The sequence below is a fragment of the Gymnogyps californianus genome, chromosome 15 (genome assembly GCF_018139145.2).
Source record: "Gymnogyps californianus isolate 813 chromosome 15, ASM1813914v2, whole genome shotgun sequence".
Classification (NCBI taxonomy): domain Eukaryota; kingdom Metazoa; phylum Chordata; class Aves; order Accipitriformes; family Cathartidae; genus Gymnogyps; species Gymnogyps californianus.
This window is the reverse complement of record NC_059485.1, coordinates 11,681,620-11,706,263: the sequence shown is the minus strand read 5'-3', so window position 1 is coordinate 11,706,263 and position 24,644 is coordinate 11,681,620. Positions and strand designations below refer to the sequence as shown.

Here is a 24,644-nt window from a genome sequence, read left to right as displayed (position 1 = left end):
CTGTCTTTTGTTATTAACGTTGCCCTAATGTCCATATTGGAGGAGGACAGCCTTGATTTGTCTGGAGGAATCCAAACTCCAACTGTCTGCTCCATACAGAGATGCTCATTTTGGAAGAATACAAACAGTATCTTCTTCCTGTTTGTTTTCATTGATAGTAGTTTGCTACATCTATTCTGGGCTGCTCCTTTGTTTTTGCCATGTCAAGTCTCCCATCATCTCTATACTGGCTACCAGAGAGGAGATTGCCTTCTCATTTCAAGCTACCTCAGGCCAGGTTTTCTATTGCCAGGGTTTCATGACAGTTTCTGTGCTGGTTTCTGCCTGTCTTGATAGTGTAGTGGATCAGGTCCCAGTATGACATGGGAATGCAGTTCAGGTGGGTCATCGCACATATTGGTCTTTTTGCACTTTCAGCAGCTGATTTTTGAAAAGGTTTAGGCATAATCCTATTGCTCTTGTTTCAAAACAAGGGAATTACATGTAGAACATTGCTACTCACTTGAGTTTGCTCCAAATAACAGCAACACACCGACAATGGCAGATTAAATTCCCTTCTGTTCCATGTTACAATGTTCAGTTAATAATCAACATGCTGAAGGTGTGGCAGGCCTGGTTGATGCCTTTTAGCACAAGTGACCTAGGTATTACATTTCCCTTTGCACAAAGGGATATGCATTTGTGAGGGTTCTGCAATTGTCTATCTTCCTAAAAATCACCAGTTCTTCTGATACAGTTTGAAGCAATTTCAAGACTGTACTTAGAAGAGGCTTAGGGTTCCACTGGCAATAATTCTGGGTGTCAAGGCTGAGGCACACTGGCAGAACGTAATTGAGAAACAGTTTTCTTTCTACATTGTACTTCACTCTGACTAGTGTTATAAATCTATTAGTTTAATAATCATTCCTATTCACACGCACAATAAAGGGAGGTGTATCTGACTTGATCATTTTCATTTTAAGTTTTCTGGTTTCTAGCTTCAGCTGCTTCTTTTATCTTCACTTTGTCTCTTCATTTATATTCAGGGGAACCTCATTCAAATCCAGCAAGCAATTACACTGTGGTGTAACCATGAATAATATTGCTGTTTACACACACTTAAGATAGTCCATTTCTTGACAGGGAACAATATTATGTAGATTGATACTGTCTATTTTTTTTTTAATTCTGTCTGACTTGCTATCCATCTTTCTAGACATTTATGAAATATCTGTCTTCATTGAAACCTTCCATTAAAACTGGAGATGATGTTTTATCCAGTGATGTATATTCTGCTAGTGCTTACAAAGCTGAAGAGTGCATGCAAGCTGCATAAAGTCACTTACGGAAAGATAAAGTATGGTGAGAGAAAATCACAAAGAGCTCGTCTATGGATAATGTGTGGAAGTGAAAACATTTTGTTAAAGGCAACCTTTCATCCTTTAAAAACACAGAACTAATACTGAAATCAAGAGGGATCTCATGCATAAAAGCTCACAGGCTAGTTAGATGGCTGGTAAGTTGTTCTTAGGGGACTGTTACGACAGGCTGCTTACCTTTATTATTGGTTACAGAGGACGAATGAAAAGAAAAAAAAATGTATCTTTTATGACCTGAGTGAACATGATTTCATTACTTTCAGTTGAGGAAGCTCCCTCCAGGATCAGAATGCATCTTTTCTTTCAGTTTGGTAGCCATAAAAAAAGTTTAAGAAAAATCTCATACTAAAATGAAAGTCTCTTCCTTACACTTTTTTTTAGCAATATACCTCTTACCATGCATCAGTTTTACAGAGAATGAAGAGACTGATCATTTTAAATGTATTTATGTATCGTGCAGTTCCTTCTTCTGATTAATGCTATAGTAATAATTTTCCCCAGTAAAGAAGTAAAGATTTGTACTTCCAATCTGAAAATAGATTTGTTTAGATTAAGAAGCTACCACCGAAAAGAAAAATTCATACTAATTGAAAATTATACAGAAACAGGAACAGTATGTCAACAAATTATGAAAATTTATGAAGATCTACTAAGTGATCCCAGATCACCTGAAGTTGCTCAGGCCTTTCAGAACCCACCACTTGTTACCACGCACCACTTTTGTTCAGAAAATTAGGATTAGCTATTGATACAGCTTGAAAAATGGCTCTTCACTTTACTCTCCCTTTTTTGCAGTCAGACGCTTGCTCTCCCTTTTCCTTACTTTTTTCCTTTTCAGAATGTTTATTGAATGGCAGTTTATTAAAAAAAGAAAAAAAGAGAGGAAAAGAATATTTAATAATATTGATAAGTCTGCAATTGTCTTACAGCTTTGTAGTTTCATTTGCTTAGGAGATAGTGCCCATTGGAAAAGGGAAATGATACAAGTAAAAATGGAAATAACTTAATATGCAAGCTAGGATTTCCTACTATATATTACTTTAATACTTTATGTAAATAATGAATAAAATTAATGCAACATCAGGTAGTATGGTAGACCACAGAGTAAAAGATTTTAAGTAATTCTTCTTTTTGTTGAGGTTAGAACAGTTATTGCAACACAAGCAACTTGTTACAGAAGTCAATATTGGGCAAAACAACTCTACCAGAAACTGAGCTCAGCATGCAGACAGCAGTTTGTTGTATTGGGTTAAGTAATCCAGCAAATTCAGATGCTATCCTTTTGATTAAATAACTCCACATGTTTCAAAAGGTATTTTCTCAGCTAGAGCCCAGTGCCATAAGATGCTTAAGAACATGTTTAGCTATAAGTCCAGAGCCTCTGCCCTTAACTATCAGATAACTGTCAGATATAAGGCATGTGCTTAAATACCTTGCTGAGTAAGAGTCATCAGGTGTGGTTAATCCTTATGGAGGTCAGTAGGAAAGTACCTATAAGGATTACATTTCGGCATGATGCTGCCTCTTCTTGAAATAAATACGTCTGAAGTGATCCTGCTGGCATCAGCGGTGAAGCATTTTACTAGGTTTGTCTAGAATTTACAATTATTTTTAAAATATTAATCCAGTTTATACTTTTAGCAATCTGTTTCTCTTCAAAAGTCAAGCTCATGCATATAAACTCTTTAAATTATGATCGCCAGCATTATTCAGCAAATATCATCACTTTCGCTGTGAAATAGCTGAATAATTGTTTTACATTAATAAACATTAAGTGACCAATTCTGTAGTGTAAGGAGATCAACAAGCTATCTCTAAGTTGCAGAGTAACTTGTAGGGGTGCTTTTTGTATTTTATATATAATTGTATTCAACCAGGTCTAGAGCGTTTATGGAGTATGGTTGTCTATGGATGATAATAATAATACAAAATAAAAAGAAATGTGGTGTTTCTTTGGCATATATAGGAGTTTCTCCCACAGTCTGTCATGGGAGATGGATTCTCACCAGTACAAATGAGAATGAAAGTCCTGTTTAATTATCCTCTTTCAACACACCTCACGACACTCTATTAGTAGAGACCATGACATTGGTTTACAAAACTGAAGACAATGATTCTCATGCAAACAGCAAGGCAAAACAACATCAAAGAAAGCATTAACAGCAGATAGAAAATTAATGGCCAAAACTTATGTGAAGTTCTAGACTAGGTAATGATTACTTTTTTTCAAATGCATGTTTGCAGTCACATCTGTAGTTTGTATTATTTAAGCTAAAGTATTTCACATTTAAAATATAAAATACCTGGGAGGAAACAGTTCATCTTAGAAAACAGTCAGTATTTTTAAATTTTTTAGAAAAGGCTTTAAGGGATAAAATTAAAATAATCACAGCTAATGCTAATTTGAGTTTCCTGATGTGGTCCTCATTTCCTAATGGTGAACTCACTATGAAAAGAATTAACATGCTTGGTTTTCTTCTGTTGCAAATGTGAGGTACTTGCAATTAGCTTTTTAAACAGTTTTTCTACTTCATCAATAAAAATGTATACAGGCATGCTTTATAAGTATGACTTTGGGCTATGCTTTTTACATGCACATCTGTACTGTTGATATAAATTCAACTTACATTTATTTTATAGTGTTTTTCTCTGTAGTGGGTTAATAGCAATAGCCTGGATCGCTGGAGTTTCCTGAAAGAGGAGAAAAGTCTCTTCTGTCAGTCTCACTAGTTTTCACAAATGTCTCTGCTGCAGCCAAGGGTCTGATGTAGACAGCAGCCCAGAACTCAAAACCAGCCCAAAAAAGTAAATACTTGCAGAATTAACCCTCAAAGGGTTACCCTCAGAGCACAGTGAGCTCTGCGCTATTGCATGTGAGTAAATAACAAACCCCAAACTAGTAGTTTTAAACACTTTACTGACATTTACTGTCGTAACAGTGGTTACAGTGGTAATTATTAAGAATTTTCACATATATATTATGATCTTGGCTTAGGAAAATAGGGAGAGAAAGACCCCAGGCCACCTTTTTTCATCCTTTCCTTTGTAGGGTGATGGCAACATTTCCTCAAATATAATTTAGAGCAGTTTTTAAATTACAGATGTAGGAGTGTATGAGGTTTCCTTATTTTTTTTCTGTTGCACCCCTGTAATCTTTCTCAGAGGAGTCTTTGCTTGAGTAGATGAGTCCATCCTCTGTGCTGTCAAAAGAATGGGAGGTTACACTTTAAGTTATTCAGTTATGCTTGGAATGTATCTTTTGTTTGTGGGATTTGTTTTTGTGTAATTTCTACATGCCAGAGCTGTAGGGTTTCGTGTTTGTGACATTGTTACAGTCTGGCTAATTTGTTCTCAAATCCTCCTCTTTCCATAATTTTCTTTTTGTCTGGGAAAGCCCACTGATTTAACTAATGAATCTAGTACTGATTTCTGAACAGCTGCTAATAATAAGAAAATTGTCTTGATGGTTATTCTCGAGTCTGGAGAATGAGCATGCAAGCAAGTTGTTGGGTCTTTTTTTACTTTCCAGGATGTTTGGCTTATTTGGAGAGCTCTCGAGTCAAATCCCTTTTATCTGTAATTACAAAGCATTATGATTTCATCTTGGTGCCAAGGGACAGCAAATGACTGCAGGGAATACTGAAAGCACATTTATTTACCTTAAGGCCAACTTTTGGTCACAGTGACATCATTGCCTAAATTCTCAGTGAATTTATCTGTTTGGAGCTTTAACCCTATGCATGTTTCCCAGGACTGACTAGAGTTTGTATACGAACTCTGCTGGGAGAAATTGGGAATATGTTCTTTTCCTTTCTCTCTTAAATAGTATGGGCTAGACTATTTGTCTCAGGGAACTGACAGTCAGCTTACAGATAGATTATTTTTATCCTCACTTTTTAAAGGAACTAATATCACAAAAAAGGAACTGACTTATCCCAAATGATGTAGGAAGTCCATTTCAGACTGGGAAATGAAACCTAGGTTTTTTGGAAGTCCAATCTTACTTCTTGGTTCAAAACCTTTCTACCTCCCTTCTGTACTCTTCTACCCTTTCAAATGCTTTCTTGGAATTCAGAAGCATGATTTATTCAGATTGTAGCTGTAAGCTCTCTTGTAGAAGCAGGTTCTTTCCTTACCTCTGAGATCACATCATCTCTGTGGGATGTTATATTGGAGATCAGGATTTTGGCCTTTTAAAGACTGTGGCTGACTGCCTGGTAAGGACATGGAATGAAAGCTACTGTCAAATGTATGAATGAAGCTGATATTGGTAATACATAGTAACGCATTTAAAATAGTTTGTGCCTCAGGATTGTTTCCAGACAGTCTGTAGTGTGTCCGAATATATGCGCTTTTAGCTACTGCATAAGTCTGTCTAGGGAACATTATGCACTGATTTGCAATTGCAGTGTAACGACTGAATTTTGGGGAAACCTCAGATACCTATATGCTACTAATTACAGCTTTCGTCTGCTGCTAACTGATAAAAGAAATGTGAGAAGAAACTCATTCCTAGGGGAATAGGCTTTCTGTCCCATGTTTGCTGTGGGCCTTGAAGAAAAAATAATAGAAGAGTTGTAATGGACTTTCAAAGATCATCTAGTCCATCTTTCTCTTCAAAAAGAGTTCAACAATATCTGAATAATTCTTGACAGAATCGGTTCAATGTTTCTTTAAAATCATTTAGCAATGGAAACTCCACAGCCTCTGTATATAGTCCATTTCACTGCTTTTCATTCCACGCTGTTCAAAAGGTTTTTCTTCTAATACTTGACTAAATTGTCCTTACACCAACTAGATTTTTTTTTTCTGTCTCCAGTAGGCTACATTATTTTCCTCTTTTCAGCAACTCTTTACACAGATGTAATCATGTCTATCCATAGCTGTCTTTTCTCTAGAATAAAAAGAAGAAATAGTCTTTAAAATATCAATGTTTTATCTTGGCTTTTGCTCTCTTCTTTTTCTTTGTAATTTCTAATCATCTAACCATTGCTGTTTCTCATTTCTGGAGTTCATTTATACATTTCTGTATGCTATTTCAGTTAAAGCCTTACCCATATGAATAGAAGGATTTTATTATTTATCTTCTGTATGATATTAGAACTCAAAAATACTTTTTGCAGAACAGTTTCCTAGTCCATCATTTCCTACCTTGTCTGTTTTTCATGTCGTCATGTTAGTAGCACTTTACAAATGCCGTTGCTGATCTGCAGTGGTCTGAAATAGCTTGGATCATCAAGACCATTTGAATTCCAGTCACGTCTTACAAGCACTTGCAGTCCAAAATTGTTCCTTTCTGCAAGTGTACTCTGTAGTCTGTCCTCTAAGTCATGACTGAAAATACTCATTGGTACTGAACCCCTGGAAAATCTTACTCAATGCAACGTTTGCATTTCCCTGATTGCTGTTATTTGAATATTGGAGTTGGCACCCATTTTACAGTAGTTCCATCTAGACAAGTTGTGAGGGAAAAAATAGTTTGGGGAGGGCTACAGAGATGCTGGAGAGTTACACGCAGAATCTTTCCCTGTTACGCGATGAAGTCCCCTTCTGTTCCCACTCAGTCTTTCCTTCTCTTTTCCCCTCATACTTCTGAAGTGAGTTTGTGGGTTTTTTTCTTTCCTGGCATCACTTATTTACCTTGTGAAATGAGCTAAAGACAATATGAAAATTAAATCCCTCTCTTTACGTCTGAGGCCCCTTTCCTCACCAATGCTTTGATCCGCCTTGGCTTCACATTTGCATTCTCACAAATGCTGTGATCCAAACAGCAGAACTCTCAAATTGCTGTTGGAGTCTCTGCCACCTTCTGTTAGGGTAATGCTGAAGTCCATTGAGATAAATGATCAAAAACATATTCTCTAAGGAGTGGCAGAAGGACGTCAGCCTTTTAGAGCACAGTGATGTCCTGGGGAGGAGAGGCCTGGCTGAATATAATTAGAATCCTGGGTGCAATTACTGACTTTGCTGTAGTGTAAATCGAGCAAATCCTTGAAAACACATTCAGTGTCAGTTTCTGTCTGCTAGGTAATTCTACTTCAAATACAAGATCTTTGGAGAAGGGACTGTATTTCTAAAGTATACATAGTGCAAGCAGCTTCATGCTGGCATCTAAAACATGATTTAATGTCAGTTACTGACTATATGGTGTCGTCTTCTTCAAAAAAAAAAAATCCTCTGTGTTTGTTAAGTATCAATGGACCAGTGTCAACACCAATGTTTATATATGTCACTCCTTGCTTGCATTGCCAGTGGTTTAAGCAGAGAAACTGAAGACTCAGAGAATAGCCCAGGTTGGAAAGGACCTTGAAAGACCATCTGGTCCAACCTTTCATGGGAAAGGGAGCCTAGATGAGATTATCTAGCATTCTGTCCATTCGTGTCTTGAAAACATCCAGTGATGGGGGTTGTTCCATTAATTGATTGTTCTCACTGTAAAAAAAATTGTTTCTTATATCGAGGTGAAACCTTTCCTGGTGCAACTTGTACCCCACTGCCCCTTGTCTTCTCCATGTGGCTCCTTGTGAAGAGAGAGCCTCCATCCTCTTTGTAGCCACCCTTTAGGTACTGATATACTATGATGAGGTCCTCCATGAGCCTTCCCTTCTCCAGGGAGAAGAGACCTAACTCTTTCAGTGTCCTGTTTCCACTAGACATGAACTGTTTCATCCTCTTTTCAGCAACTCTTTGTTACAAATTATATAATCTGTACATAATCTCTCTCTCTTCAGTTGTCTGTTCTGTAGCTTAAACAACTGTAGTTTTTTCTTTGTGTTCCTCACAGTTTGTTTTCTCTACACCTCTGCTTATTCATACTGATTGTTTAAGTAATAACTGATTACAATAACCTTACTGATTTTTCTCTTCCCTGGTTCTCTCCAGCTGACCCTTATATCTCTGGAAGGCTTGGCACAGTATTCTAGCTGAGGCTTTATTACATCTGAGCAGAGTGAGAAGATTACTTTATGTGATTTTCCTATTTGGCCTGTCTGATTTTCTTGGCTCATAGTGAATTTGTATAGTGGTGTAATTCCCAGCCCTGTGTTTTGCATATCTGCTGCCTGAGCTGTTATTCCATAACTTGTATGTCTATGCTATTATTCCTACCTATAATATGTAATAACTGTGTGTATATGATACTGTGCATTAGTCCTCAGTGCTCCATCCTGTTTATTTCATACCACCATGTTATATAGTGAACACTTTTTGATACTTATTTTGCTTTCCTTTTTAAGCTGACAGGAGTTACTTGTAAATGTAATACTTTTCCTTACTGACTTAGACAAAGGAATACAAATAATTTTTGGTATTTTAAAGCAACCTTTAGAAGAATGTTGCTTGATTCCTCTTTGTGGTTTAATAGAATCTTACTGATAACTATGTTGTTCCATTATGGTCATACTTTACGGTAGGATAATTTAACCCACATTTCCCAAATTTCTTATGAAAATGTGATGCAAGCCAGAATCAGAAGTCTTGATAAAGTGTATGATATCTACTGCTACTTGCCGTCTTTTTGATTGGAGACTTTACCATTAGAAATGAGCAGCTGACTTTTAAGATGTCACTGAGTGAATTCAGGACAGAAATCTGCACCTCTGATCAGCATGCTCCAGGAGATACTTTCTATGCTCACCAACAGAGTGCTGAAAGTGCTAGCACCTCAGTCTGAAGTTTTGGATGAGAAACCTATAAAACAGCTTTCTGGCAATTCTTCCTCCTGTTTCTGAAGGAATGAGATGAAAACAGATGAGAGCAGAGGGCTCCTTTCTCTCTCCCAGCTTCAAGTGTTACATACAGGAATATGCACAAGGGGTATTTGGATTCTGTGTGTATGTGAAATAGTCTCCCAAGGGAAACAGGCATGTCATACAGCTTGAGAGATTGTACAGCTTGAAAATAGTATAAAACATGATATGGAATAGTATGCTAGGAGATAAGATGCTTTTTATTCCCATCTGTGCTTCAGGGGTTGAATTGGAAGCAAATTCAAAAACCTTTACTAGGCAACAGAAAAGACCAAGAAATATACTATATGCATAGCAGGGCTTTGGCAGGAGGTAGTGTATGTCCTAACTGGATAATAGAAGCAAGTCTGGGGATTAATGTAGAGCATGTACTTTCCAAATGTTTTATTGTAAGATCTCATGCTATGTCAGTTTTTGCAGAGTCTTTATGGACGATGGTTTTTTGACCTCTAGTTAAAATGCCTTTGAATAGAGTTCTCCAAGAGAAGCCCCAACACTGTGTTATTTTTCTGGCATTCATTATTGTGTAACATATGGATATGTCCCTCTGCGGAGGTTGTGTTGTCTGTCTCAGCTGCTATTCCACATTGATTAAAATACTGGTTCTCTTCTCACTTGTATATATTAACAGCTTGAGTGTAAGTGAACATATATGCCACAGGTTCTGGAGACTTATGATCTCCAAGAGGGAAAAAATACCTCTGTTTATTATGGTATCTCTCATGTGGTTCCTTTATGCAGCTGACAAAGGGGAAATTAGCAGATGGTGTAAAACTTCTTCTGTAGTTATTAACAGGCAGCACTATATTTTTTCTTACTGCAGCCTTAGTCACCTCTTAAATTTTGTAACCTTTCTCTTGATCTAGTGGACATTTTTGATAATCTGTCTTTTCCTCAGTTTTCTGTTTGTTGACGGGAATGTGGCCATTCTGATATTAACAAACCCAAAATCAACCAGCCAAACAAACAACCAAGCAAACCCCAAAGCCAATGCAGAGGAGAGAGGAAAAAATAACATTATGTCTTTTATAAAGTAATGCCCTCTGTCTGCTTAAACATATTAATGCAGGCTTGCTTCTGTTAATGTTGGTAATATGCTCTTTGGCTACTGTTCTGTAATGCTGACAGCATTAACAGGAGGTGTTGCACATTGTGCTGTCTCGCCTGTGTTTGTCTCTTTTTTTGCTTCTTCTTTTCTGATATATATGTATATGAGGTACAATATATGTTCCTCCCATTTTCAGATAAGACAATAGAAAAGAGTTTTCAAGGCTACTGATTACTGTAATATTTTACAAAGAATAGCTATGCAGTTTTGTATCTTATCTTTTTCTGAAACTGTGACCCATCCTAAAAGGTCAGTGTTGAAGAGTGAACAAGTATAATAGAACATATTGGAAAGTCAGCTTCATCTTTCCCTGAAGCTGATTAAATGCATTGGCTACACTTCAACCTCTGTAGTACTTTTGTATGAGAAAGTATTATTATACAGTGGTTGTGGCTGTAGTAATATAGATATGGGGAATGGGATTTGAGCTGGTAAAAGACTCGATATTATCTCTTTACTTAAGTGTAGTGTCCTCTGTCTTCCACCTGTTCACTCACACTCCACACAGACACAATCGTTTTGCAAATATATGTGTATTCTTTTCCTATTATGAAAAGAAACATGTTTAAAATGGCGGAATAGCTTTTGTAGTGTATATAGGAGCTTTTAAGAAAGTAAATTTTTCTATTACTAACCTGTCAAGGAAGTGCAACCCCAAAGATAACTGAACTGTGATTATCAGTAAATTTGGGGGTGATAAAAGAGGCATTTTCTGCTGAACGCTCATCTAATACTGCTGTCTTTGGAGAATGATAACTCACCTAATAAAATAATCAATTAATAGTAAAATAAATTGTACACAGTGAAGTAACAACATGAGGAATACCAGTATTTAGTGTGGCACTCATTTTGTGTAGAAACATGAAAAATGTCTTAATAGGTAAGCAGCCAAATATTAACTAAAAGTCAAAGAAGCTAAAGAGTGTCTAAGGCAGGAGTTTCTAAGAAGCTAGGCAGCAAATCACAAGGAAATTGGAACTGGGCCTCAAAATTTAATATGTTTTGATGCTGTTTGTAGAAAGTGGTAGGTTTTATACCTGCACTTTGACTTTATGCAGACTTCAATATCCTATTGGCTGTAGTAGCTGTCTTTCACAAGGACTTTGAACGTGCACACTGAAGCCAAGCAACAGCCTGAGAGTGGAGTCTTCCCTACCCATTATGAGCTGTGTCAAAGTTATAAGACAACCAGGTAGATGAGATCCTGGCAGGACAATTGCATTTTGCTACAAAGCAATGTTGTAGCCATTATTTTGTTGAACTGCAGTCTCAGCAGTGACTGAGTCCAGGCGATCTGTGCAATCCTGTTGTGTATCTGCTGCATTTCCTTTCCCATACCATTTAGTTGGTCTGATTGAAAAAAAATCACTTGTAGTGGAGCATAAAAATTTTGCATATCAAAGAGTCAATGTGTGTTGTCTGTGGGTTTTGGTCTTCTGCACACTGACAAGCCTGCCGCTATCTCAGCAGTACAGGATCAGGGCCTTTGCTATTAGAGTCATACTGTACAATGTTGTGTCTCTCACTGTGTTCAACAGGGCACCTTTGTTATAAGCACTCTTAGCCTTGTACTTTTTAGATGCATCTCTTAGAACAGAAAAAAACCCAAACTCATAAATCGCTGTTAGTAAAAACCAGAACGGTTTGCTCTGCATAGGCAGACTTGTGCAGAGTCTTGTGCATAATAGCATACACGAGCTGTCTCTGCCTTAATGGATCCTGTCAAGTTGCTCTCTATCATTCTTAGTATTATCATTCCCCAAGCAGTAATGGTAAAATACATTACAATCTTAAAGGACACATTTCATACCTAAAGTTTAAACTGTGTCTTCTTTAGAATGTCACATTCTTTAGTATTTCATTTTCAAAAGCACTAAAGTAAATTAGGGATATAGAGCCTATCTTCAAAAGGGATATAAGGCCCCTAAAATGTAGCGAGGTAGTTAGGTGGATTTTCCAAATCAGTGTTACCCTTTGATGGTGTTGCAAACACAATTGTTTTAGGGAATCAGGCTCCAAAGGTCAAGCAACTGAGGTGGAAAATCTTGTAAAATGTGTGTGTGCATACACATGTGTACACAGAGAGAGAAGGGTTTTTTTCTGAGACTACTACATCGGTATGGAAGCTGAGAGCCCATGTGAGGTGCTGGGTGTGCGGGGATGCTCAGGAAGACTACAGGATTTCACTGGAGAACATCAGTTTTTAAAATGCCACGCAGTTCTCCTGACCTCTTCAAATGGGGGGTGGAAAGTAGCCACCGAACCATGGCATATGGCAAAGCCAGTACTGATGCCACAGTAGTCCAGTCTATCTTTGTGTCTTTCAGTTGCATGATTTTTTCCTAGTATGTGAGGGAGTCAACAGGATGTCTCTGTGCTCAGTAGTCAGTGCTGTCCCCTGCAGAGTGTGTATGAAAAATCCCTACTGAAGTATAACACTGCCTTGAAAAGAGATAGAAAAGCAGGCATCCTTGAGCTCCCTCCTTACCCCTGTAAGGTCAAAGCAAAACCTAGTTTCTCTTCACCTGTGGCAGGGAAAAAGAGCACAATAATAATATTTTTGCAATGTTTCTGTTGCTTAAAGAAATAGTAAGTAGCCAGTAAAGTGCTCTTTCCCTTGGGGACCAATTACTTCGGGGAATTATATGCACTAACATTGGCAAAAGTCTCTCAAATAATAACTACTGTGATCAAAATGTTAGTGTGAGCCCAAATACCAGAGAGTGAAAATGAGGCCAACAGCTGCATGCAGTAAAAAGAAGAATATGTTTCTGTTCAGGGAGTATTAGTGGCTCCACTGACACACCTGCTGCTTGGTAGGACTTGTTTCCTTGACAAAATAACCCTGCCAATGACCACTGAAAAGGTTTGTGATTATTCCCATTTTTCAGTTCTAGTTTGCAGCTGAACCTCAGATTGAGCAGCAGCACTGCCTGACTGTCGTGGTTTAACCCCAGCCGGCAGCTAAGCACCACGCAGCCGCTTGCTCACTCCCCCCCCACCCCTGGGATGGGGGACAGAATCAGGAAAAAAAATAACCCTCGTGAGTTGAGATAAAGACAGTTTAATAGGACAGAAGGGAATGAAAAACAATGATAATGATAATAATATGACAATAGTAATACTAAAAGAATTAGACTATACAACACAACTGATGCACAATGCAATTGCTCACCACTCGTTGACCGATGCCCAGTTAGTTCCCAAGCCGCGATCCCCCCTCCCAGCCAACTCCCCCAGTTTATATACTGGGCATGATGTCATATGGTATGGAATATCCCTTTGGCCAGTTTGGGTCAGCTGTCCTGGCTGTGTCCCCTCCCAGCTTCTTGTGCCCCTCCAGCCTTCTTGCTGGCTGGGCATGAGAAGCTGAAAAATCCTTGACTTAGTATAAACACTGCTTAGCAACAACTGAAAACATCAGGGTGTTATCAACATTATTTTCCTACTAAATCCAAAACACAGCACTATACCAGCTACTAGGAAGAAAATTAACTCTGTCCTAGCTGAAACCAGGACACTGACATTCTCTCTTGATTTGAAATCATCACTGTTGATAGCCTATTGTACTCCCAGCCTTATTTATTGGCAGGTTCAGAAGATTAACTCTGCCAGTGCAACATCAACTCCTATTAACAAGCAGCGATGTCTCTTATACTTTAAATGCAGGCAAAGTTGCTAAGCAAAGGAAGCTAGTGTTGACTTAAACAGACAAGGTGCAACTGTGTGTGTAACAGTGTGAGTGTATTGTTAAAGCCCTGGATAGACAAGAAAAGGAATTCTATGTTTACTAAAAAAAAAAGGCATTTTTCAAAATGCTTTTATTCTGGGATGCAAAATTGCCCTCAAATTACCTGTTGAGAAGGATAGGTACAAAGAACCTCTTCATGCATCCATGAAGGACCAGACTTACTATAACATTGCTTCATGCACTTAGGTACAAGTAGCGTCTCATTCTTTTCTTTTATGTGAAACGAGAGCAGCAGTGATAGATTGGGGTTCTAGACCTATCTCAGCCTCAAGTAAGCTTGAATCCATAGCTTCTGCTTCCCAGAAAGGGACCCTAAACTCTGAAGGTGCAAAATTAAATGAAACTGAAGAGAACACCTTGCTCTTGAAGCAACACCATTATCTTGCCAGAAGAGGAGTCCTGGGATGAGGAGGGCCTATCCAGGGAGCCCTGGCTTGTTCAGGCATTGTTTATTTGGCAGATTCTGAGATCGGAAGAACTAGGGTCAGGACTGATTTTCTTCCAGTGTCAAAAAGTGTAATTTGTAATGGTGACAAATACATCTGTCTTATGTTTTGCTAACCTGGTAGGGCCAGCACAGCTGAGTGAGGTGCATCAAATTCTCCATGGTGCGTCTTCTGCAGAAGTGTTTACTAGGTCCAATCAGCTGTGTTTGTCTGACAGCAGCTTTTGTGCAGATACAGGATATAACCAGTATCCTAATTTGGTCCTGACTTTCATTAATGTAGCTGGATGGGGAGGAAAAGCTTAGTTTAACGCTCATGTTCCAGATTGAGTTGGCAGGTATGAGGACACATCTTACTTGCAGGCTGAGTAAATTTGAGTCTGGAAATCTCTAAAGCATGAAGCATGAATTCCAGGAATTGTTTTTTACAGCCACTTTTCAAATTAGAGCTGTATGTTGGTGTTTACATTGAAAGTTTTCCCCTGGGGTTTTAGCTGTAATAGCATTTGCTGGCTCTTTTTTTCCCATCTGTAGGCTGAGATTAATGTGCTATTATGTCACATTTTTCAAATGAATTGATTTAGTGGTTTAGTATAAAACATTGAAGTTTATATTCCCTCATTAGTCACACTCATCTGCCATTGGCCTCCTAAACATGGTCCTACACAATGTATACCAGGAGAGGCAGCTGGGCTGATTGTGCAGTTTGCTAGAGCAGAGCACGAGTGCTACAAGAGGTGCACTCTGTGAGTAATAACCCAAGCTGCCAATGACAAATTCGCCTTGCACAGTCTCTTTCTTCATCTCGTCTAATGTCATGCCTTGACATTAAGCCTGTTGTTGAGAAAACACTGCTCGTGTCATGGGCAAACACTAGAGATAAGCTTGAGTTTGAATCCTAAACCATCAGGTTAGACTTCTGCGCTCTTCTGTGGGCAGCCTGGTGGGAACTGCAGAATGTGGCATGAAGGATCATCTTGTACATCTCTCCTCTTCAGGTGGGTGGAAGCTGGACAGAGTGGTCAGAACCTGATAGGAATGTAATGTAAATGTAATGCACATCTTGTAAACTGGGATGGTGTCATGACTCCAGGTGACTTTTGGAATAATGCCATTATACGCTACATCTTCTGCCAAACTACTGGTAAACTGATAATTTTATCTACAACTAGAAAACCTTGGATTTTGTTCTCTCAAACCAGTCTCATTTCTAGAGGATTAGTTACCAGGAATTTTCTGGGTAGTTCCTGATATTTAATACAGCCAACAGCATTAATAATAGTTTTACCCCTTTAGGACTTTGTTATTGAACTAATATAGGATTTTTTAATTTCTTTTTTTTTTTAATTGGGATTTTAATGTATCCTGGAAGCTATTTCTTACTGACCACGTAACGGTATTTTAGAAACAATACAGAGAGCAAGTTGCTGTATAACTTGAAATGAAGAGGACTTTCATTCAGTCCTTTTTGGCTTAAAACGGCTTTCATACCCAAGCTAGCATGGCATCTGTACTACTATATATGTATTATATTAATGCTGAAATAAATGACAAAAGTTTTCTGGTTGTATATAATCAATAGACACAATAATATGTCTTTCCCACTCACAAAAATAATAATGCTCACTTTTTAGTAATGTGGTACTCATTCTGTTTTCACATTGTCAGCACTGGGTGGTATATGAGATGATATGATCTAATACAATAATGCTTCCTGTCATAACTGGTTTTAGCAAAATAAAATTATCCATGCCAAATAGAAAGATGATATAATTCCAGTGATAAATAGTCTTTACCGCAAGTCCTTCATGTATTTCAGTAGAGAGACCAGGATTAAATAAAGTGCGCAGGATTGTGTGCAAAAGGGATTTGTGGACTAGGGTTATTTATTTAGTACCCAAAACTCAATAACCATTCTATAGGAATGCAGCAAAGCATGAATCTTTTCCCAGATCTATTAAAATCTGAAGTCTGAATCCTGGAGACACTTTGTAGGTACAGTGTGGAATGTCATGAAACCTGATCCTATATTTATATGAGTCACCACGTCTTCAGTTTGTGTAGGCTGAGGATCATGCTCAAAAGATTTAGTCATGAGAACAGATGTTTCCAGGGTAAAGGGGTCTAAAACAGATAACCTTTAGACTTTTAGACTCCACAGCTTTGTATATGGAACATCTTCATTTCTTGGCAATACACTTCTTTGTTTGTAGTGTGGTGCATCTGTGTTAATATCAAAAAGCCTTATGGAAGAAATGCTAACTCCAGCCACTTCTGAATTGATGTTTTCCCTCTGATAATGTGTCATGGCTTCCTAGGAATCATAAATTGTCTAAAGAATTTGCACCAAGTCATGCACTAAGTTGATTCTGAAGCTAGGTATCCTGATTCTTCATTTCTTCTTCTGAAATTCATCTGATATCATTGCAGCAAAGCAAAGAAGCTACCCAAACACTCTCCTTTTCTGAGGTTCTGTTCATTGTCAGGTTTACGAGTCATTAGCAGTACTAAAAGCCTGTAAAGGACTTTCTGTTCCAGCAGACTTGGTACACAGATGTTGTGTACAGGTTTTTCTGTAATGAACATATAAACATATTGAAGCAATATACACCAGTGTTTCATCTGTACTTACTGGGTAGTTCCAATCCTGGGATGCTGCTGAAGCTTATTGCAGAACTCCCATGCATTCATGAGGACCAGGATCTGGCCCTGTGCATGCTTACCTTTTTTTCTTTCCTCAAAACTGTAATTAACTGATCAAGTGACACAAGCTGCGTGTGGTGCTTTGAGGCTTACAGGGCCCATGGAGCTTTGCAAGGCTTGCATGCCTTGTGTGTGTTGTGTTACATTGTCGGTAACAGGCATTGCACATAGGTAACGCATACAACATGCAGCTGCTTTCCAAAGAACCTCTTGTTCACGACACTACCAATGGCAGAGTCAAATTGTCATCTGTGCTGAGACGAACCCCACTGGCTGCAGTGAGAGGCTCCAGAAGCTCAGTTAGTACTCAAAAATTGGCCCAATTATACAAGTTTAAGAATGAGCCAGCAAGTTGGATTCACATAGAATCAGTTTTATTGCCAGGTAAGAAATTCATATTAATATAGTGAATACATATGTTTACAAATAAACATTCTTAAAAAACAAACAAACATTTTATTGTAGGAAGTATTATTGGTATCATAAACTCTGTAGTTAACAAGTATTAACACGGGTTTACTTACAGAACATATAGTTACTAAAATATTTCCACATAAAATATGCTCAGGTTACACGAAACCTGTGTGAATTGGAGTGCAGCTGTAATGTGTATCTAAAGCATATGGATTAACAGCAACATTCCATAAGGAGTCAAATTAAGTCAGCCTGTTGTGAAGGCAATAAAGATTAAAGGAATAAAAGATAATGGAGAATCTGGGTTGTGTGCAAAGTATTTGTCCCGTGGGCTTTGTCCACTTCTGATAAAACATATGATTGTACAATTTAGCAGCACGCTTATGGAGAGATGCCAGTGCTCTCAGGATGAGAGTCAATCTCATTATAGCTAAAAAAATAATCTCTCCGTTTAACCACATTTCAAATTCTTAGCCCTTGCATGGTTGACTAAGAAGAAACACTGCCAGTCAGTTGAGTACAGTAAGAAATGCCACTTCCAATTCTTCTTACAACATAACAGTTCTCACTCCTCCCTGCATACTCTTCCAAAACTAATCTCCAGAAGAATTGACAGCTGGTGAGAACATAACTGTAGTAAGATAGCTAGTTAGGATTTAGCCAAATGACTTGTTTTGGGGGAAGGGCAGGAATTTAAGTGAAAGACTGAGTGCATTGCCTGCCATGAGGCTGTTGCAGCACCGCCATCCCATCCCAACTCTGTTTATCTCTTTGTGGATGTGCCAAAGCCTTTACAGGCCCAGGACTGCGAGTCTACTACCAGTGCCCAATTCAAGAGTGGTTTTACTCATACGAACAAGGCATCCAGCTCATCAGAACCACAGTCAACACCACGAATCCAATTGTTTATTTAGTTTAAACCCAGATCTCTTTGATGTTTGAGGCTAGTCCATCAGCCTCTTCTGCCAAATAGTCCACCAAGAGGGAACGCCACTATAGAAAGCCAAACAATAGAGACAATATACCATATAACATTTAGTTGAACTACAAAGAACTACCATGGCTAAAAGCAAATACAAAATGAGAGACTAGAGGGGAAAAGTTTAAATTGGGGAAAATGGAGCTGCTAACTAAATAGTTTTGACTGTGCAACTACTGCATGGAGATGTAGTCCAGTTTCCCTTCGGGACAAACAGAGGAGGCTGAGCAGGGCAGAACCCTTGTCATCCTTAGCAAAACATGAGGAAATAGCTTAAAGGAACAGAGGGGTCACTTTGAGAAACAAGACTGTCATTGAACAATAGTAATACAGTAAAGGCACCACCCACGCTTAATTTCAGTCTGAAGCAGTTGAAGATAGGCAAAACATTTAAGTGAAGAAAAAGTCCTGACAGTCTGCAAAGTGAGAATTGTTACCATCTGCCCGAAAACAGGAGGACTGAGAGGGAATGTTCTGATGCCCTTATTCCCCCAGCAGCTTTCTGTGTCATATGTCTCTTCTTATTTTGGAGGTTCCCAAAAATTTCAAATCAAGCGAAGTAAACTGAAATAAAATCTTCTGCTGTTTGTTATCATCCTGCAGAATTCTCTACCAGCTAGAAAGGTCCCATATGCTCTTAATCATAACAGTCTTCATAAATTCCTTGTGAAAGAGTCTTTGTTCCTTATTGTATATGTATTTTTTGCACTTTCTATAGGATGGTGTGAAAGTACAATAATAGATGTTAGGGGGTTGTACCAAGATGTTTGCTCTTGGCTTTTCACAGGTCTAGTGATTATTAATAAGTTTTATACAAAATTCCTCTCTGAAATAATATATTACAGTATATTGTTCTCTCTTTCTTCCTCTGTCTCAAGGCAGGAACATAGTGTAAATGTTTAAGCAGACATAAAGTTTCTCTAGATTGTGCTACTTCTCATCATGGATTTTAGTTTCAAGTAAAAAAATTTAGTCACAAGGGTTTGTGTTCCATTTTGAAATACAAATGGAGTTTATAATTCAACCTTCAGTGTGTATTGCTGAATGGTATTAACCCACTCTTCGGCCTACAGTTGGCTGGATACCAAGAGTGTCCAGGTGGAAGTTCCTTCCTTCCTTCTGTTTCCTTTTTCTTTTTTTAATTTTATCTTTTTAAATTTATTTTTTGCCTTTCAGTTGAGTGTTTGTGTTGTGTGTGTATGTGCGAGTGGTTTTTAAAGGATTTCATTTAAAAAAAAAAAAAAAAAGGAAAACAAACTCAAACAGTTACTTCTGTCTTGCTGTTAGTTATGAAGTATGGCTGTGGGCCCAAATAATGCTGGCTCCGGGTTGTCAGTGGGTCACTTAACGTTGGGTCTCCCATCCCATGCTTCCCCTTGTTTGTGTATGCTTGCCGTCTAAGAGACTGGTCATTGGGATCCCAGGTCTTGTAGTGGGAATTGTAACCTAATGGGTGTGTGTGGATCTTTGCAATTTTGGATTTCTGCCCGTTCTGTTTGGTTAGACCACTGTCGATCGTGTAAGCTCTGTCTTCATCTAGGCGCACTGGATGGAGTGGCAGGCTCCCCTTGGCAGCCAGTTCTGCAAGATGTCGGCGTTTGGTGTAGAAGTCATCGTTGACTTTGTCGGCTATTTGGATTTGAAAGGGGAGAGGACAAAAAAATCAACTGGACACAAGAAAAATGTTACACAGTTTACAGTAGGTCATGCACAGTTACATCTGTGGACCAGACACAGTTATAGGCACATCAGTAGGAGAAATCCATGCCACCTCCCACCCCTTATTTTCTCTCTGTAGTATATTTTTGGATGCCATTATGCTAGGCTTTTCATATATGCAGACAAAAACCTGTTGCCCTTTAACAAAAGACTGTCCCTGCCCCAAATCACTCAGATTGTGCTGATATTTACGTTATGGGGACAGGTCCTATGAATCTTACCACTGCTCATCTCACATAGCATAGGAAGTTTAGGAAGTGTTCAGAAGTATACAGACTTTCTTGGAAATATTGAGGCATCATGGGATGCCCTGTTGTATGAGAGCACATCCCTTTAAATGCAAAGTGTCATGTGGGTGTTTAACTAAGCCAGTTGTAAGGTCCAATGGTGTATGAGGTGGACCGTTTCTGTTGAATAATGCCTTAGGGCAAAATGAAGAATGGGGATCTGTTCTTCTAAATGGTTGGAAGTTCACTAATGCTTTATGGGGCTGAAAATACTTTGGGTTGCTGAAGGTTAGGTATTTACCCTGTGATTTTACAGATAATGAAAATCCTAAATTCCAGATTCTGACATCATTTTCTGGGGCCAGTGCCACTAAGAAATACAGCAATAGCTCTGCCAACAAATACTGCATTGCAGTTCTCAAATTAGGATTTTACCCTCTGTGATTTCCCAGACAAGTGTCTTCCAGTGCATGCTTTTGCTCAAGTTTGATTGTTGTTATTGCTGGCATTTATTTGGCCTTGCTTAAAAGTATGAACCATGCTTAGGAAGCTAAAGGCATTCTGCAGCAGTTCAGCAACTTGTTTCAATTTTGAGATTCAGTATCAGGAGTTTAAGGGGAGCTTAACTGAATTTCATTTTTTAAAATCGTGCTTTTTATGTAAAGAGGGTTTATTTACCCCCTTCAAAAATCTAGATTTTGATTTAAGATAGTGCCAAGTATGTAGATCAACTAACACAGTGGTGTGTTAATCAGCAGTGGTGTGCTTTGAATATATGATTGTGTCAGCCTGGATTTGACTTTTGTTGTGCCCTGGCTAGATCCATCCCTTTTCCTTGAAGCTATGCCACGTAAGGCTTCTCTGCAGAAATCTTGTACATGTAGCTGTCTGTACAGCTCAGCTCCTCTTGCCTTCATGATGAGTAGGTTTTTAATTCCCTGCACTGTTTTTGTTTATTTTCCCTCTTTTTCTCTCTCCCCAGTATTGCTAGGAGGCTTTTGTTGCACTCTGAGTTTTCTCCTTCTCTCTAGTTCTGAACTGGATCTTTATGCAAGGCAGTGAAATTCCCATGAGCACCACATTAATCTTCAAGATCAGGCTTCAGTTCTGCATCCCCCTTGTCCTGGCCCCTCAACAGGGAGGAATATTACCAAAAGCAGTTGCTGTTTATCATCTCATGACATTTTTTGTATAATGACTGTGCGACTGGACTTTGCTCTTAAATCCGTAATTTTGTCATTAAAGAGGTGTTGCCTCTTCGATGAGCTGAAATTGCTCGTCTGTGCTGTAAAATTAGGCTTTGTATATTTTACCCATCTCCATCTGTCTCTTTTTTTTTTTAGTCGATGAGTGAATGCTTTTCTATAGCATACAGGTGTCTTGTTTTAAACGAATCACAGAATGTAGATAATGGCCTATTCTAATTTCAGTACAGGATGTGCAGTTGCAATTGCTGATAGACCTGTAATATGTTACAAGGAGAACCTGCTAAGTTCTGCTTTGATTTTGGGGTGAGTTGTTTCATTTAGAGATCTGTAATCTGAATAATCAAGAAGTTGTACCTATTTCTTCTTGGAAGAGCTTTTTCCAGTTCTAAATGTGGCCTATCTTTTTAATTTGTTAATATTCACTGAATGCCACAAAACTGTATTATATACGAGTTTAATAAAAACAGGAGGGAAATGCAGTCTGTATTGCTAATTTCTCATTGATCTGTTATCAATAATTGAGAAAAACAGTTGCCGAAAAGACATTGTGAATGTCCACACAAGTATTTATTTGTATAAATTTTTACATCAAAGGCACTGCAAGTCAGCTGGTTAGGGGAGAAAACTTCTATATCTTATGACTTAGACCTTGTCTCTACATGAAAAGTCACGCTAGCTTATGTAATTTAAATTCAGCATAGTTACTTATGTCCAGCTCCTAATATAGATACATTTGTCTGCCTATTTCACATTTAAATTGGTTTAATTTGCATAGAAAAATTAAAAACTAAGCTAATCTCATGTAAGGATAGAGTAAAATTGTAAGTTTTTACTTTTAATTTTATCTTAGTGAAGCTGCAGCAATTTGTCTTACGTAACCAAGATCTTTGATGATCTATTACAAGGTAAATAATGACTTCTGTTTAGAAAAATAACAGTGGTGATGCAATTATGTAAATAATGACCAAAAATTGCAGATATTTGCATTGCCTGATTTTTTTGTGCCATTTTTCTCTTTTGTATGGCTAAGTGAAAAAGGCCACAACAAGCTCAAGCTACTTCCTTGGTTTCTTTTTATTTTTTCTCATTCGCACCTTTACCCACTGCCAGCAATAGTCCTGGATCTCTGAATTTTGTCAGACATTAGATAGTTTACTCAGATCTCCAAACACATCAAGATTGATGTCCTCACAGAAGAGTAAATTGTATTACTGTTGCATATAAACAACACCCCCACTGTAAAAACTAAGCAAGGAAGAAATCAGCCTCACAAGGACTGTGCCTATGACGCACCTGAGATTGATTTTGCTCTTGTTTATGCTATATTATATGTAAAATTTTCAACTCTTTATTCGTTTCTTATGAAAGATCATACAGTAAGTGAAATGATTAATTCTGTAAATATGGTTACATTAAAGTTGCTTTAACTAATTTAGTCCATAGTCCCTTTCTAGGGACTTCTCAACTGTTGTCTGGAAACTGGGCTTGAAGAGAACAAACCAGGCTTTGATCTGTAAATCCTCATCAGCAAAGTCAAGCAGAAAGCTGGCAAACATATGACAAATAGCTGATTGCATGTGTTTTGTGTGGCAGTGACAGTGTGGGAGAGCTGCTATTTGTATTTGTCCAGATCAAATAATGGTTTGCAGGGTTTTGACTGAGAATTTCTTATGTATGCCTAGGAGTTAAATGCTAGCAGTGAAAGCCAGCCTCTTTATCTAATGTTTTAACCTCTTTAAAACAGTTTTCTTTCAGCATGCACATGCAGGCTTACACATAGGCACGTGTACCAGAATTGGGTGGGGGGAAATACCACCGTAGCAAATATGTAGCAAAAAAAGCATTGATAAAACCAAATTGTTCAGTTGTTCAAAAGGGCTTTTGACAAGTCTTGAAGCAATCCTCATTCTTGCATACTGACTAGATTATAGGTTTTATAATACCAGTGTGCTATGCCCCAGTGTGAGTGACCTGATGCTAGTATAGTGCAGAAACAGATTCTTTTTTTACTTCTGACTTTCAAGACAGAAAAGGTTCAGAAGAGTAATATTGAGCATGGTTTTGTAACAAATATTTTATCAAGAAAAGCATATTTATAGTATCCTGGTGCCAACTACTTGAAAAATCAACTGTGAATCTCAGGAAGTTAATTTTTCTTCTTAACCAGCCCCTATAAATATTTTGTGGACTTTAAACATGCAAAGAGACATTTTGGAGTTACAGGATGGATTTATTATGTGACCTTGGGTACATGACTCAACTTCCCTCTGCCTTGGTTTCACCAGCTGTAAAATGAGCTGTTAACACATTGGAGGAGGTAGTTAAGTGTTATGAAGTTTAATTGCTATTTGTAGAGTATACTGAGTTTTCAGATGAAAGGTGCTATAGAAGTGCCTTTTGCATTGGCTTCTGTATATAAATCAGTAAAATAGGATTTGAAGATATCACTGTCATGTTTGCAAAAGGAGTAAAGAATTAGAATTGCAAAATTGCCAAATGAACAACAGTAAGAGAAGGGCTTTAATGCTGAGTGTTGTTCTTTGTGTTCCCTCCCTCCAGTCTTGGTAGCTAATAAGAAAAAAGTTCTCAGTTTCAATATTTTTGTAAGGTTTTTACTCCTTTAAGGTAATGCACCCACAAATTTAGTTACTGTTGTAGCTGTTCATCTGGAAAAAATGTTGAAATATGAACTTTTTCCAACCTAAAGCGTATTTCGGAGGGGGGAGAACTTGGGCTTTTGTTCCTGCTGTGCATGAAATGAATAACTGAAAAAATATAGTAACAGTGTAAGGATCAAAAGCAGGACTTCTCCCTCCCAGCTGTGTACCTTAACTATTAAGCTAAAGAGATGCTTTCTCTTCCTTTATCTTTCTAGGCTAATAATAAATCTTGAATTTTCTTCTGCTCCACAGCACAAGTTCATCAGGATGTGAATCTGGGTGGGGACCATCCTAGCAGAAGCTGGGATGCGCCTTGCTGGGTAG

The 24,644-nt window shown here is 38.1% G+C and overlaps 1 protein-coding gene across 1 annotated transcript in view; it reads right to left on the bottom strand.

Annotated features, from left to right (window-relative positions):
• Positions 1-19,764: 19,764 nt before the first annotated feature.
• Positions 19,765-24,644, bottom strand: part of SHISA9 (shisa family member 9) — a 200,440-nt gene continuing 195,560 nt past the window's right edge. Inside the window, exon 4 of the mRNA XM_050906140.1 lies at positions 19,765-20,135. Within this exon, the coding sequence (XP_050762097.1) occupies positions 19,765-20,135 (371 nt within the window). The remainder of the gene's footprint in view (positions 20,136-24,644) is intronic.